The 16,546-nt window shown below is 37.3% G+C and overlaps 1 protein-coding gene across 1 annotated transcript in view; it reads left to right on the forward strand.

Moving 5' to 3' along the window:
* WDR25 (WD repeat domain 25) overlaps window positions 1-16,546 on the forward strand; it is a 65,796-nt gene that overhangs the window by 33,512 nt on the left and 15,738 nt on the right. The window contains exons 3-4 of the mRNA XM_068399010.1: window positions 3,258-3,405; window positions 14,135-14,265. Coding sequence (XP_068255111.1) covers window positions 3,258-3,405; window positions 14,135-14,265 — 279 coding nt within the window. The remainder of the gene's footprint in view (window positions 1-3,257; window positions 3,406-14,134; window positions 14,266-16,546) is intronic.

A 16,546-nucleotide genomic window follows, 5' to 3' on the forward strand; every position in this document is an offset into this window, starting at 1 on the left:
ACACCTAGGACTGAATACGCCGGGGTGAAGCTTGCAGAGCGTTGTCACTGCACAGCAGGACAGGGTCTGCCATCCTCTTCTGTGCCTTGTTTGACTTCCCTATCTATTAAGGTGTGAAGCCACAGCAGAAGTGGCACCTCTTAGCGTTATTCAAAAGCACATTTGTGTGCTCCAGTGAATTTGCATTGGACCGTATCTTGATGGAGGTCTGTCCTAACTTTCTGTCTGAACTGACTGCTTGTACTGGGCATAAACTGTGTGGTTTGGTAGCAGGGGCTGCAGTGTTCCCCTGTATGGGAGCAGGTCGAGAGCTGCCCTGTGCTACTACAACTGCTTTCAGCTCACTCTGAAATGGATAACAACTTACTGTGGGCCAGAACTTCAGAGGAGCGTATGGTGCCTCTGTTCACGCATACAGAAGAAAAGGAGCAGCTGCTAAGGGCAGAGGACACAAGGACACGTGTGAGAAAACATGAGGATGTGTGTGAGGACACACAGAAGGTGACAGGAGGAGACAGGGGAAGAGATGTACTTCTGGAGAGAAGGAACAGAGAAGCAGTAAGAAGCAAAGAGCAGGGGTTGAAAGAAGACACAAGGAGAGGCAACAAGAAACTTCAAGGCCCTGACCCCAGCCTCCTGTGATGGCCATTGTCTCAACAAAGGGATGTGGAAGGGACTAAACGTAACGCCCAGTAAAAACAGGGGAAGCAGGGGTAGGAATAGAGGAGGAGAAGTGTTGGACTGAAGCGGGGCATGGGGAGGGAAGGTGCCCCCCTAAGAGCTCGTTTAACTCTTGATCCTTTTTCCTCAATACCTGAAGCAGTTATTAAAAGTTTACGTTAATTGGCAATAAACTAAGTGAATTTCATCCGTCAAGACTGCCTTGCTGACACGGCTCTAATTCCAGAAGGCATTGCAGCACCACCATTACCTGAGCAAAAAGAGCTGATTGATAGAAAGCACAACAGTGGAGAGAAACACGGTGTTTGGTAACTTGTCTCTTGTGCGTGGTCAGTGGTCTCAACCACAAGAGTCGATTGTTCCGTTTCACATAATGGAGGGAAATGTGCAGCTTTAGGGGTGCGCTTTTTCCATTTATACAGCTTTTTTTTTTTAATCAAACGGGAACTCAGAAGTGCTGTTGAACTTGCTTTACTTCATCTTGTGAAAATTGAGTTTTCATACTTAATCACTAAAACATGATAGAAAAATATCTGAAGCATGTGCCACCTGTTTTTCCTTTCATCTTGATTCATTCATGAGCTTCCTTGTATTAAGAGCCCTCCAAGACACAATTAACCCTTTTTTAATACTGTGAAGCTTGAAATGATCATTAAAGCTCATTAAAGCAGAGAAACTTACTTTCAAAAGCATTTTAATATTAAAATTTTCCTGATTTATTTTCTTGTGGATAGGGTAGAATACTTAGGGTATGGCTGTCACGGTTCCAGTCTTAACTGACTATTCAAGTAATTAATGATAATTGGTTGCTTTGCATTGCAGAACTGCGCTCCATGCTAGAAGATACTTTGATGAAATAATTTCTTATAATGGAATGTTGTCTTCTGAGTATGGACTATATAATAATGATACTGTCAGTAAATCCTTTTTGTTCACTAAGAAGAAAATATAATTGCAGATAAAAACACATTACCGAAAGTCTTGCTTTTTTTTCTCCCCCTTTACATTCTCCTGTATTGTGAATTGTGCTGTTGTCACAAGAAAGCAAACATGTACTTATGTTTTCTGATTTACTGAATTGTTTTTGTTTCTAACATCCTTTAAAATGCACAAACACGCAGTCAATTTTATTTTGGTACTAACTTCAGTGCTTTTGTGTTGACATATGTGAAGGTTGAATTTGATCTCACTTTAAAAAAGGTCATTTTTTGGTATTCTGTTAATTGCCTAGTCTGTTCCCAGCATTATATAAACAATCTTAGAACTGAGAAATTGGTTAGAATAGACAAAATTCAGAATAACTTTCTAAGCTCATAGGCAATGTTGTTTTCATCCTGCCAGTTTTTGCAGGATGAAAATGACTGATTGCAAAGAGAAATACCATGAAGTAAAATGGTGACTTTTAGGCAATAAACTGCCTTGGGTTTACTGAAATTGCAATAAAACTATCATGAAGGACTGTCAAAGTATTGATTTATTTGTACTACTAATATTAGAAGTAATAAAATGTAGGGTTTACTGGTACGGTTATAGCATTTGCTATCCATTTTATTAGACAACTCAACAGGTGTTATATTGTATCGTACAATCATAAGATATTTTATAATCTAGCTTTTACTGAAGCAGAATATTCACAGGGAAAATGGTTTTGATATTTAGCCTTCTCTCACAGAAGTGAGCATACTGGATCTTTATATGGGTCATTTATTGCTAAACTTTCTAATTTTATCTTAAAACAATGACAAAAAGAGCACCATGAAAAGGATGTGCTTTTGATTATTGTGAACTATATTTGGTAACTGAAATTATAATTCAGACTACTTCTATTTTCTAAAATACATTATTTGGAAACAACGGCATTTCTCTTTAAAAATAATTTTTAAAATATGGGCAGAACTATTTATGTTCTGAAAATATTAGCTGTTATATATTTAAAAAAATTGGATAGCTAGGAGAATAGGATTTTCAGATGTGCTCAGCATCAACCTAATCCTGTCCAGAAGAAACTGAAAAATGAGAGGACTTAGACCAGTCCTTAGAAATTTCCATGTAGATGCATGATGATATTCTTATCTGCCTCCTCAGTGTAGTTAAGGTAAAATTCTACTTAAAATTACAAACTGAGTGAGAAATATCATAATAGCCTATCTATAGGCACATGTGAAAGCTGTAGTCTCCTAGGATTCCTCTTACTCGATAAAAGGCAAGACATGATAGAGACAAAAATTTGGAAGAAAAGTTATTTAAAGGCAAAATGTGTTTGGATACATCTCTACACAGAGGTAGGACAGCGTTATGAGTGGGAAGGTATAACATGAATTGCCTTTGAGAGCAATGTAGACATTTCAAGAAATAGTACAAGTCATAAAAATGTGTTACTGATTTGTGCCTTGTTCATTAAATGCCCTAATTCTAATCAACCATGCAATTATTTCAAACAGACTTTTACAGCTTAGAAGATACAACTTGGGAATGCAAAGCTTTCTCAGCCACGATGATTTGCTGTAGCTACTTATCAGTACATTGAAAAAAATATTGTGATTCTTCGTAAAGTTGTCCTTATCCTTCTTTTTAAGGTATGGGATGCTGTAGATACAGGCTGCTGTTTAAAAACATATTCCTGTCACTCCTGTGCTGTTCGAGCTGCCCGGTGGTCATCTTGTGGAAGAAGGATCCTCAGTGGGGGCTTTGATTCCATGCTGCATTTAACAGATGTAGAAACAGGTAAAGGTCACGTAAGGTGCATTGTAGCCCTATCTTTATCAAGTACAACTAACTTTGAATCTCATTAGCCTTATTCTTTCTTCTAAAAATATAGATAAAATCTATAGATCAAAGTTAGAATTCTTGAAACATGTCCTCACTAAAAAAAAAAAATCTCAGTAATTAAGGGTAGTTGGAGATATTTAAGAAAACTGAAATATCTTTAACTTCGTGATCACATGTCATTTCTGTTGTCAGATACTGCACAGATGAACAGAATGAAACATGTATTTTTTATGCTCCGTCGTGATCATTCATTAAAGCATTTGAAGAGCCTCTTAAGGCTGACTTCAGTAACATTTATACATATGATTAATTTAAACATTGGCTTGTACCTCATTCTCAGTTGGACTGGTTTTAAGTTTGTGCTTAAATTTAATTAGGTGATTTTTTTTTTTCCCCGTGAATAGGACCTTAATTAGGAGTATAGAAACTTAAATTCTAGTACGAAACCTTGAGACTGAACCTGTGTTGCTTTGATGCAGTTGTGAATTTGATTTGGGTTTTGATTGTTGTGACCTTAACAACTAATTTCCTGGATGCTGCCTCTCCTGATGTCTCCTTCACAAACTAAAGTGCTTCTATCAGCTATATTGCTTCTCTCCTATATGTACGTTATCAGCATTCATATGGCGACATTCATTGGGGCTGCACATAGTAGGGCACCTCTATGTGTGTATAAATGAAGGATTAGGCCTAAAATAGTACCTTGTCGATTAGAGAGATGCAATTTTATTTTTTCCACTTAATTTATTTTTAAATGTTTAACTCCTGCAAAGGTGCAGTATGGTTTTGTAAGACTACAAAAGAAATCCTTACAAAAATTACAAGAAGTTCTTGTCTGGGAGGGTTTTCTCTTACATAAAAGGAAGTAGTACATTGTATGTGAATATCTGGAGAGCAGGAGTCCTATTCAGATAACTGGGAAAGCAGCCAAGGAAATTTGTGAATATTGTTCACATGAAAAGAACATTCTTTTCCATGCTCTAAGAATTTATTTTTCTCAACATTTGTCATACCAGAGGTATTTATATTCAATGATAGCTGGAAGGAAGCTGTTGTAGTTTGGAAATGTAAAACATGACACAGTTACGGAATATTGATGTTTTGAGAATATTCAGGTTTTGTAATGGGGAAAAGAGCTTTATATATCTGATGTAGTAGTAGTACATGACGTTAATATACCAAGTCATTAATTTTGTCAGACTTCTTGTCTTTTTTTATTTCTAGTCTCATTGCAGCAACCTTCTCATTTCTAGTCTCATATATAACTGAATTTTACTAATCCAAGGGGATTTAATTTTGACTGTAGTGCTTACAAATTCTAAACCGAATGGCTACTGCCATTAATGGGATTTATAGCAGTAGAATAGATTTTATGTGCCTGATTCATTCAAAGGGACTACTGTGGGAAAAATCTCATTTTATAAAATCATAGAACAAATTCCAAAGATACGTAATTTTAATGATACACTTAAATTTCTGACATCTCTTTGGCTTAACTATCCAGTAATGGGATAGTAGTCTGGATTAAGTTGATTGTAGTGGTTCACTTGAAAGAAGGTATTTCTAGTGTTTTAGACAATGACAGCAGTAATAAATTATGTTTACCAAGTTTGAAAACAGATAAGATTATAAACGGTTCTTTCCTTACTGACTTGTGAGTTATGTAGTATTTCTAACTATTTAAATAAACTGTATGTGTAAAGGCAAAATGAGTGCTTATAATACTTCAAAATACCAGATATTAATTATTACCTTATTTCAAGGACTCAGGATTCTTTGTAGCTCCTGTGAACTGCAGTTGTAATGTTGATGTTTGGACCTGACTTTCAGTGATGCACACCTCATTTTGAGAAGTATGATATAGGTGACTCGAATTTTATTCTTAGATCCTACACATGCAGGCCAGTTTCTGATTTCCTTCCCTGTTGTAAAGGTAGTCTCTTTTTTCATACATTTCTGTCAATTCTTTTCAGAGAAACAGGGCAAGCAGTTTGCCTCTGGAACCCAAATCAGTTTGATATAAAAAGCCTGATTTCCATTTGAAAAACACTAAGGCAGCTATAAGATTTTGATTTACATTAGTTCACTGAATCATTCATTCCTCTTCACTCTTCGTCAGTGCTGAGATGATTTCTTCTTTGATTAACTTCAGATAGATGTTAGAACTGTTCCTTCACAGAGGACTTTTAGATACTTTTTTGGATTTCGGTCTTAATTACTTTCCATCGCTAGACTGAACTGACTACCAGTGTGTTGAAATGGAGGAAATGCATGGCGGGGGGATTTTATACATAATAATGCTGTCTTTAAGGCTCTATGCTCTTGTCTCTTGTGTATGTTGTTCTGGTTCAACATTTTTCTAGTCATGGTTGTTAAAGTCTAATCTTTCTCATCTTTGTTTTCAGTATAGATTTTATATATTACATCTGTGTTATAAAAATTGCTACATGACCTTCACCAAAAGAAACCTAACAGTCTGAAGAGAATTACTTTTAAAAGTTTAGGAAAGGTTGCAAATACAACTTAGTATGCACATGGTATTGAACTGCTCAGTTGTGGGGTTTTTTTTGTCATTTTGTTTTGTTTTTCTGTTAGGAACAGAGTTTCTGCCCTATTAAATCAAAATTGTAGTCTAGCTAATTGTTTGGTCTGGGTCTGATCACAGCTAGTTACGAGATTCTTCAAAGGAATGTGCCAGCATTGTAACAGTGCTAGAATAAATTCTCCAGGAAATTTTGTTTCTAAGCTTGGATTTAAGTTTGGGTATCCTTTGTCCTAGGATATTGCATTTTCTGGAGTGTTTTCTTTTTTTTTAATATTTGTGATCTGAACAACATCAGAATAGGAGCAAACACTGAAATCTCATTAATAACAAAGCAGAAGTTTTGTTGTTGTTGGCATAGAAATCCTGATGCAAGGGTTGAAGACACATCCATGAAATCTTATCCTGCGGTTTTACACCGTCAAACCTCTTCCCCTTGTCAAGTGTATTTAATGAAAGTTCTGATATATATAAGAAGATCTGAGATCCTGCAAGCAGGAAAAATGGGCTGATAGGAACTTCATGAACTTCAACAAGGACAAATGCAGTGTCCTGCATCTGGAATGGCATAATCCTGTGCAACAGAACAGGCTGGTGCTAAACTGGCTAGAAAGCAGCTTTGCAGAAAAATACCTGGGGGTCCTGGCACTGAATATGAATCAGCAGTGTTCTCTTGCAGCAAAGAAGGTCAACTTCATCCCGGGCCAGGTTAGCAAGTGTTTACCTAGTACATAGAGAAGATAATACCTGGTTTTTCTCAGAGATGCACAGTGAAAGGATGAGAGGCAAAGGACAAATGTAGGGACACAGGAAACTGTAAACAGTAAAACAGAGGCTGTGGAGTCTCTGTACTTAGAGATACTCAGAACTTCAGTGGACAGAGCCCTAAGTAACCTGCTGCAGCTGGACCTACTTTGACTAGGGATTTGGACTAGATGACCCCTGGAAGTCCAACCCACATGATTTGTTGATGCTGCGATGAACAGCAGGGAAAGAGAAGAATTCAAATGATTGGGGTTCAAGGAGTTCATTTGTCCAGGTTTGGTGAACATAGATGCTGTTGTACAAGTCTTCTTTTTCTAAATTCTTTTTTTTATAGATTGTTATTTATTACCTTAAGGGGTCATCCATTGTCCTAACACCAGGATGTCAAGCTAAGACTCTCCACAAATATGGTTTTCTTGAAAACTGCTGTACATATTCAGAGTATGGTTCTGATCCAAAATACGCATAAAATGTTTAAGGAGCTCAAGGTTATTCATGTGTCATTCATGTGAGTGGTTCTGTGGCTACAGTTTGCATGAGGCAAGTTCAGTACTGCAATATAGGGTTTCATAAATATTAGTAGATCCAAAAACTGCAGCTGAGCTGCCTATAAAGATTACTGGTTAGTATTTTTTTATTGTCCTATTTTATATACATTACAGAATCACAGAATGTTAGGGATTGGAAGGGACCTCGAAAGATCATCTAGTCCAATCCCCCTGTCACAGTAGGATTACCTAGATCATATCACACAGGAACGCGTCCAGGCAGGTTTTGAATGTCTCCAGAGAAGGAGACTCCACAACCTGTCTGGGCAGCCTGTTCCAGTGTTCAGTTACCCCCACTGTAAAGAAGATTTTCCTCATATTTATGCAGAACCTCCTGTGTTCCAGCTTGCACCCAATATGCAGAGCTGACCTCCATCACAGGGAGGTCTGCAGTCAATGGATGTCACTGAGAAGAGCTTGGCTCCATCCTCATGACACTTGCCCTTTACATATTTATAAACATTAATGAGGTCACCCCTCAGTCTCCTTTTCTCCAAGCTAAAGAGACCCAGCTCCCTCAGCCTCTCCTCATAAGGGAGATGTTCCACTCCCTTAATCATCTTCGTGGCTCTGCGCTGGACTCTCTCTAGCAGTTCCCTGTCCTTCTTGAACTGAGGGGCCCAGAACTGGACACAATATTCCAGATGCAGCCTCACCAGGGCAGAGCAGAGGGGGAGGAGAACCTCTCTTGACCTACTAACCACACCCCTTCTAATACACCCCAGGATGCCATTGGCCTTCTTGGCCACAAGGGCACATTGCTGGCTCATGGTCATCCTGTTGTCCACTAGGACCCCCAGGTCCCTTTCCCCTACGCTGCTCTCCAACAGGTCTGTCCCCAACTTGTACTGGTACATGGGGTTGTTCTTGCCCAGATGCAGGACTCTACACTTGCCCTTGTTATATTTCATTAAATTTCTCCCCGCCCAACTCTCCAGCCTGTCTAGGTCTCTCTGAATAGCTGCGCAGCCTTCTGGTGTGTCAGCCATTCCTCCCAGTTTTGCGTCATCAGCGAACTTGCTGACAGTGCACTTTATTCCCTCATCCGAGTCATTAATGAATATATTGAATAGTACTGGTCCCAGTACCGACCATTGAATATGCATTATTTCTTTATAAAAATAAAGCTTTTTGAAAGGTTTCACAAATGTGATAATAATGCAGCAGTCTGAACCAGTGAGACTCCCTGTTTTTTTTCATCTCTACTAACACCACGCTCACAGTCATTTTCCACTAGTGATAGTTCAGACACTGTTATTTACAGGGTAGTAAGTGGTGCTGTATTCAGAGATCACTGAAAAAGAAATTGCTTTTAAAACAGTTCTAGGTCAAGTACATTTGACATTTAACTTCGTTACGTCCAGGTGTAATGGAGATGCTCTACCAACTTCAGAAGGGTAATTGTATTTTTAAAATTTATTTATAACTATTTTATTTTTAGAATGTATGTTTTATTCATCAGTGTTTTTTTCATTAGTCAAAATGAATTGGTACAATAACATAGGCAGAACAGTGGCTGGGTTGATACTATCTGCATATTGTAGATACTTTAATATTATGACAGAGGGAATGTTCCAAGAAATTTTGGCACATTTCCTACATTGCCAAATGCTGCAGTTGTATTTTATTTCATGGACTGAGTTTGATTTCAAATATAACATCCTCAGAGTTATAATGGGGAATTTAAATTCCTCATTATTTTGAAAGTTTTCACATTACCATGGCCAGGATACTGAAATTAAGCTGCTGGTTTTGAAGGAAAGTTCAGATTATATGTAATGTGGTCACTTAAATGTGGTTTGGGTTTTTTTTAGCCTGTTTTATTTTACATTATTTTGAGAATTTCTTAATGGAACATTTTGTACCTCCAAGAGGATGCTCCAAATTTGCTTTTCTATACTTTATTTTATATTCTAATTTCCTAGTCTTATAACATTATTATTGTTAATACAATTGTATTTATTCACAAAGGATTTCTAGTGCTCGTACATAAGCATCATCTCAGGAGAGCTGTGACTTTCTCCTGTTCCTCCCCTTCTCTCCCAGTACTATGTAGACAGTATGTGGTTTTATTATGCATGAAAGTTTTATATGACACCTCAGAAAAAAGCCCAGTTGGTTGATTTTTCTTTTTTTATAATTTTATTTTTTTCTTTTGAATGCATATAGGCATCTTTGATGTGAGGTCACAAGATTCCTCCCAAAATTCAGCAGCTTTAAGTAATATGTTGAACATAGTTTAGTGGTCACTCTCCAGCTAGGAGGTAACAGCATTTTACTTTTTATACTCACTAGTGTGAAGTCCTTGTAATAAGAAGAGAGAAAAGTGTTTATTTTGGAGACATTTTCAAGTGTAAAAGATAAAATGATTTAAAATTTCAAGCACCTTTGCATGCCCGAAACTTGTGACTATGTAGGGGAAAAAATCAGGAAACACATATAGTCAGTATAACTTCAGTTCCTGGAAAAATAATACAGCAATTTGTAAGCACAGCAAGGTAAAATGGATAAGTGACAGCCAGCATCTATTTGTTAAGACCAAATTATGTCTGATCAATCTAATTTTCTTCTCACTGTTGTGTGTGAGAGAGATTGTAACTGTAATGAGATTTTTTTTTTTAATATATTGTCTCATGTCTTTTTGTAAGCCGGTAGGGAAATCCATTCTGCTTAGCAGGACTACTCTCATGTCCTTGTAAGTCTTAAGCTTTGCTTTTCTTTCCAGATTAGTGTAAGGAAGCAAATGTTTTTGGATTATGCAGGTAGGGGTGTGAAGCTGAGGACCACTAAACACTGTTAAAGAAGCATCCTGTGCTCAATAACTGCTGATATTCTGTGAAAAATTCACAAAGTTAAAAAGCCTTTAAAATACTTGATTTCATAGTTGAGCAGTTTCACAGCAGGCTGCAGCCTAAAGGAGCAGAAACATATATTCAATATCTTTTTAATGATTTTTTTTCATACTGTGTATGTTACTGGCGAGCCTTTAATGAATGAAGGATTGAATTAAAGCACTTTAAGAATATAAAATGCACTGCAAAGATGTCTTAGATATTGTTACTGAAATTGTGAAAATTAAAGATTGAGGGAAACATTTGCTTTCTGCTTCAGAATAACAACCTCTCATACAGGAAAATGATATGTGGTATGGGTTTTCCTTCAATTAGACAAATAGATTTTCAGAAGATGTAATTTTCTACAGCCTATGAGTTGGTTGAATCTTTGTTACACTGCATTTAAGAACTAAAATGCAATAAATATATACAAAATAAAGGTATATACAAGCTTGCTGATTTACACGTGTTGTACTCTATTATGCATAAGGGAGTCTTCTGCTCAGAGGGCATCTTTTGCAATATATAAAATAAGACTGAGAAGTTGAATGTGTTTAATGTTAATAAACCGAGTAACTGTAGACAAAAATATACGTAATTGTAAATACTGACTGCCAGAAAGGTGGAGCAGGATCTCCAGCAAACACTAAAGCTGAATTTCCCAATCCATAGGTCTAGGTTCTGTCACAGCATGGTTACAGTGTGGGAAGCAGCAAATTCTGCTCATAGTAGTAAAATACACTAAAGTTTGTATGGAATGGGGCTAAGAGTTGGCTTCATTGTTTTAACGTACTGAATTGCATGAGCTATTTTGTCCTACATCACCTTCCACACTGATCTGTTCCATCTCTCAGGTGGATATTTTTCCTAAATTTCTGAAGTTCTGAAAGATTTACAGTGATAGAGGTTTCATAACTGTGTAAAGAATGTGCCTCAGCACTTCAGCCTTGCAGTCCTAATACGGTTTAAGGGAAGTATTCATATAAATGTTAGGAAAGTTCATTTTGCTGGGTTCGGACATGTTTGTATGGCAAGCAGCCTGATTTAAATTCTGTATATTGTACATAACTTTCGGTTCTAGCAATGAGAGAGTTTCCTTGCTGTACTGTTCTGATACTCCCCTTTTGAGTATGTTATCTGCTGCTGCTTTGTTCCCATGCTCTTCTTTTCTGCATTCCATCCTTTTTCTCATTTTCCATGACATGGCAGTAGAATCAAATTCATGTATACATCTACTAACGCCAAACTCTTCAGCTTACCTGAGCTTCTAAAAACAGACAGTTGATTTAATTTCACTTTGAGAGTGAGGAGAGAATGAGGAAGCGCGCTGTATTTCCAAGTATTAATTGGAGAGCCTGAGTTTTTAATATTAATGTGTCATGATTGCTCCTCAGACCAGTCAAAAATCTGACATGGTTACTATCTGCATCAAGCAGTAAGGTACCAGCTTAAAATAGGACAAGGAAGAAGGTTAGAGAGTATAGAGGTGAACAAGATGCTCAAGTTGTTTGCATGAATTTTATTTATTATTACACTAATGTAGAATACATAGCACTGAGATCATTACAGTGTAATTCTATTAGTGACTGTCACTGAGAGCTTTTTGGATAAATAACAGACTCTAGAAATAGGGCAAACACGGTGCCTACTTCTATCTTTAAAATAGGGGGAGATGGAGTAGGGAATTAGAGGATTTTAGTTTCTGGAGAAAATATTGAGCAAATGATTTGATTACTTGGAAGTAGCTGGGGATGAGACTGAAAGGTGGAATAATTAATATCAAATTATGTTAAATCAATCTTCTTTCTGTGGAAAAGGTAACAAGTCTTGCAGTTAGTAAATGAAATGCATCTTGAATTTAGTGCCCATCTTTGTTGGTTGTGTCTTACCTGACTTTGTCATGTCTTAAGCTAGAGAGCACAGTGGCAAGGAAAATGTATGAATTATAAGAGAAGCAGTTTTCAGAAGTCTTGTGGAGGTAAAAACAGATCTCAGTAAAGTCAGTTAAAGAATTAATGTTTGTCGGAAGGTTAGATTATGAGTTCCACTGGATCACTTATTTATACGTCTAATGCCATTTGGACAATACGCTTTATGGAGGATTATGACTGCCTTGATGCGTCCTTTGTGAAGCTGTTTGACAGGAATAGTACAGGTACGCTGCAGTTTTGCTAATTTCTGGCTGCAGTACCATTAAAAACTTGTTGATTATACTTCCGGAGTGTTTATTAAACTAGGTTCTAGTAGGAACCAAATTCCTTGGGAGCAAACTGCTATTAAACTAACTAGTGAGCCTCCATGGGGAAATTCAGTATTTTTCTCAAGTGCTGTGGATGAGAGTAAGATGCACGTGTATGTGGCTTTTCTAAAGCCTACAAATGATGCCTGGTGGTGGTGTAGATGAGAGCAATATCTTGTTGCTCCCATAACTGATAATTGTAATACTTTCTTCCTTCCCAGTGGAGTCTTTTTTTTCCTTCTATAGCTGTTGGGGTACTGAAAGCTCCCATGGTGAGAGATGGTCACTGTTGCATATGACTTGTAGAGAGAACCTCTGCTGTTGTTGTGATGTTTTTCTCTTTTGGGGAAGAAACTTATGGAGTAAATTAAGTCTTTCACTCAGTAGTGACATAGAGGCCCTTTAGATCTTGTGGAGAAACCATTAAAAATAACAAAAAAAACTATGAAAACTCCTTTTCACACAGAACAACACTCACCCCTCCCTTACGCTCCCTGCAATCTATTTTCCCTGACCCTGAGCACATAAGATGAAGTAAAATCTCTCTCTTCTTTTCTTTAAAATGAAGAAATAAATTATTTGACAAGTCTTAGCCTCTTGACTGTGTAAGTTGAGTTCAGCAGACAGGGAAAATGGAACTGATGATGAAATCAAATACATTGGCTCCAGTTCATAAAATAAGCATAAAAAAACTATATGAATGTTTTGCTGTATTGTTTACCTAACAGTAAGTATTTGCATCCATCACTAATGTTTTTAGCTCAAAGTATTTTCAGTTGTTTAAGCAGCCTATCTTAAGACAACTCTTGCTTGCTGAAAATGTAGATTAATGAATATTGTAAGAAGCTTTTTGTCATAGTGTTTTAAGAGTTCTTTTTGATTTCTGCAGTGCCTTCTTCACTGTGGCTTAAAGCAGTAACTTTATTTAATGTAGATCTTTAGATGTGATATGTAGAATATAAAGCACAGTTGAAATTGTGAAACCAAGTAAATGTATTTATCTTGATTCATGCTGCTGTTCCAAAAATAGTATTTCAGTGAGTATACATTAATATCACGAATTTGTTAGGCTGAAAGGAAGCAGCGGACTGTGGAAAAGTCCTATAAATTAACCTAGCTGAATTCTGTTGCCTTTGAAAGTGTCGACAAACCAATTGATACTAACCACAGGATCCTGCAGAGATTAGTGTACACAATTAAATGTTGGGAACAGTGTATCCATGGGAACAGCTATTGCCTGCGTATGATGGTATGCAAATTATTTCCTACTTTCAAGATGAAGTTACACTCCTACCTTCACAGAAAGATAAACAACTCAAGAGTTGTATCGTTTGGGACGTGGTATTTCTGTACAGACAATATTCTGTTTGAGTTTTTTTTTATCCCACTGAAAGAAAGACTATGACTTCTCTGTACGGAAACATTAGATCATTAGATTTGTAGATTTAGTCCTGCATGTTTACTGAACTGGGACCTTGATGGAGCTCCTCTCCTTAGTGTGTGAAACCACTTATTCTCTCGTCTCAGTAAGAAGCAGTCAGTGGTGCAGAGGCCCATGACCAGGAGCAATTTCATGTGGATGGAAATTAGTGAGTTCAGTCTTGTGTTTTCAGTAAATCAGAGTAGCCCCAGATACTTGAAATGTGTTAATATAAACATATTCACCTTTGACAACCTTGATATTTTTGAAACTAGGTTGAAATGAATAACATATTTTCTGCTCAAATTTTAATCTCCACTTCTCACTGTATTTTAGGGAAGCAGATATTTAGCAGCAAAAATGAATTTAGGATCAGCGCTCTGAAGTTCCACCCTACAGAGTCAAATATTTTTATTTGTGGAGGGTTCAGCCCAGAGGTTAAAGCTTGGGATATAAGGACTTCTAAGGTAATGGAACTATTTTTTCTTTTTCACTTTTAGGGTGTTTCCCAGGTTGGACACGCTGTGCATTACTAAGCTGCTAGATGTACTGCTCTTTCGATGCAAATGTTTTTCTGAAGTTTTTTGCATTTGTCATTGATTGTGTTGCCATTTGTTGGTATGAACCTCAGTAATGTTTTTGGAGCATGGAGAGGAACATTGTACACAAAAAGTATGATTTTTTTTGTTTATGTAAATATGAGTAACATATAGTTTAATTAAATAAAGGCAATAGCTCCCAGGTTTGTGAAAAAGGCAGTTTAGTACTAGGAAGCGGGACAGCTAACCTGCTCTTCAAGCTGTTACGTGTGCGTCAGAATGTGTGTGTCTGTACCTTTTGCATAGAAACCTGGAGTAATTTTTACATTCATGAAGGGCCACAGAGAGGCATGTATAGCCTCTGCCTTTACTTTATCCTGAACCATGCAGAACGGCATGCTCCCACCTGCCATTCAGAGCTCAGGTAAGACCAGAGCTGTACTCTGCCAGTGGAAGCGTAAGGCAAGCCAACATCCTCATGCACAGAACAGCTCAAAGAGCAGCAGTGACTGTAAAGTGAGTATTTCTTTCTTTTCCTTTGAATTTCTTTGTGGGTAGATCCTACTCATCGTAGTTAGCTATCTGTTTGCTCTTGAGGGCGACAGAAGGGATCTGAAAAAGATAAGATTGCTTATCCAAACTCTGTCCCTGACTTTGGTGTACTGAGAATAATAGGTGAGAGATGTAGGCAGATGCATTTCAGGTGTGAGGGCTCTAACAGGAGAGCTCTGAAATAGTTATGGAAGTTGCTCTATTAAGGAAACACAGTATTATTGTGCAATTAACAATCTAATTCCTGGGCTGCAGTTGTTCCTTTGGGTTTGTTACTGATGTTTGAGAAAAGAATTTAATTGTGTAGGATCTATACCACAGTCTTCCCTCACACAAATAAGTTCTTAAAAGAAAAAGTACTAGTAAGTACATATCAAGACTGCCAAGTCTGAGGCTACTCTGAAAATAAATTCACTGTGAGTTTCAGAGTTACAGTGTCAGCACGAAAACCTTTGTAAAAAGTCTTATGGGATTTATTCCATCCATCATGCTTGCATGATGGCTAGATTTCCTTGATAAGGATATGGTATACAGTATTCTGGTGTTGTCAATAAGTGATTTTGGTATACTGTCTTTAGTATAGGCAACTTATAGAACATGAAAATACGTATCACACAAATAGGAAGTAGTACTAGTTCAAAGGGTGTTTGTTCCAGGTGATCAGAGGTCACCCTGTAAATTTACAGTAGACATTACTTTTTTTCTGGCAGGGGGCTGGAGAAGACAGACTAATAGAAGTCTTCCCTTCTGAACTGCAGGGTCAGTGGTCTCATAGCATGCACATGAAGTAGGGAATACAGTTGTTCTTTCTTGAGATTCTCGTAACGGTGACCTTAATTGTGAGGAGGAGGTGCAGTCTGTAATTGAACACTTAGCTGTCCTTTTTAACATAGAGAAGCCATTGTATGTCATGATAGGCTGAACTTCCTTTAAAAAAGTACTTCAGGAACTAAATGGGTATAATGTTTTTAAGGCTTAAGGATTGTTGACTGTAGTGTCAAAATTTGGGATATTTGGTCCTAGTCAAGGAGAAGATGGCAGATGTAGGTGACAAAACATTCTTTCTGGGATTTTCTGACTTGATGCAATAAGCTTTCCCGTAAATGATTTTGTAGTCATACACAAAGTCAAATGATAGTCTAGTTATGTACAAAGCCAGGGACATTCTTCCAGCCCTTGTAGTTCCTTCATGATGGATTTTAGGCCTGTGTATGTCTTTGAGTCACTATCTCTGAGAATCCTGTAAAGATGATTTTTCTCTAGATTTGAAATCAGCTGTGACTGATGAGCATGTTCATGAAAAAAATGACAATACCTCCAGCCTGCACATGTCTAGCTGCCCAGTCTCTGCAAGTGGAAAATGATAACTGATTCTGTTCTATAGTAACAAACAACCAAAATGGCATGTTGTAAAAATGTGCCTGTCTGGAATGACAGCTTAGTGTTACGGAGGAATGTGATTAGAAATCTTTCATAGATGGTAGGAGACAATCTCAAATATTGATAGGGTAGAAGGCACTACAGTTTCAAGGAAATGGAAGATTCATTTACAATGGATATTTACAGTTCAAGGGTTATGCTTGAACAAAATTTTTTTTTCCAGCAATTCTGAGACCAGAGATTGTGATGACAAGACCTGAGGACAATGCAAAATTGG

The sequence above is a fragment of the Nyctibius grandis genome, chromosome 4 (assembly GCF_013368605.1).
Source record: "Nyctibius grandis isolate bNycGra1 chromosome 4, bNycGra1.pri, whole genome shotgun sequence".
Lineage (NCBI taxonomy): Eukaryota > Metazoa > Chordata > Aves > Nyctibiiformes > Nyctibiidae > Nyctibius > Nyctibius grandis.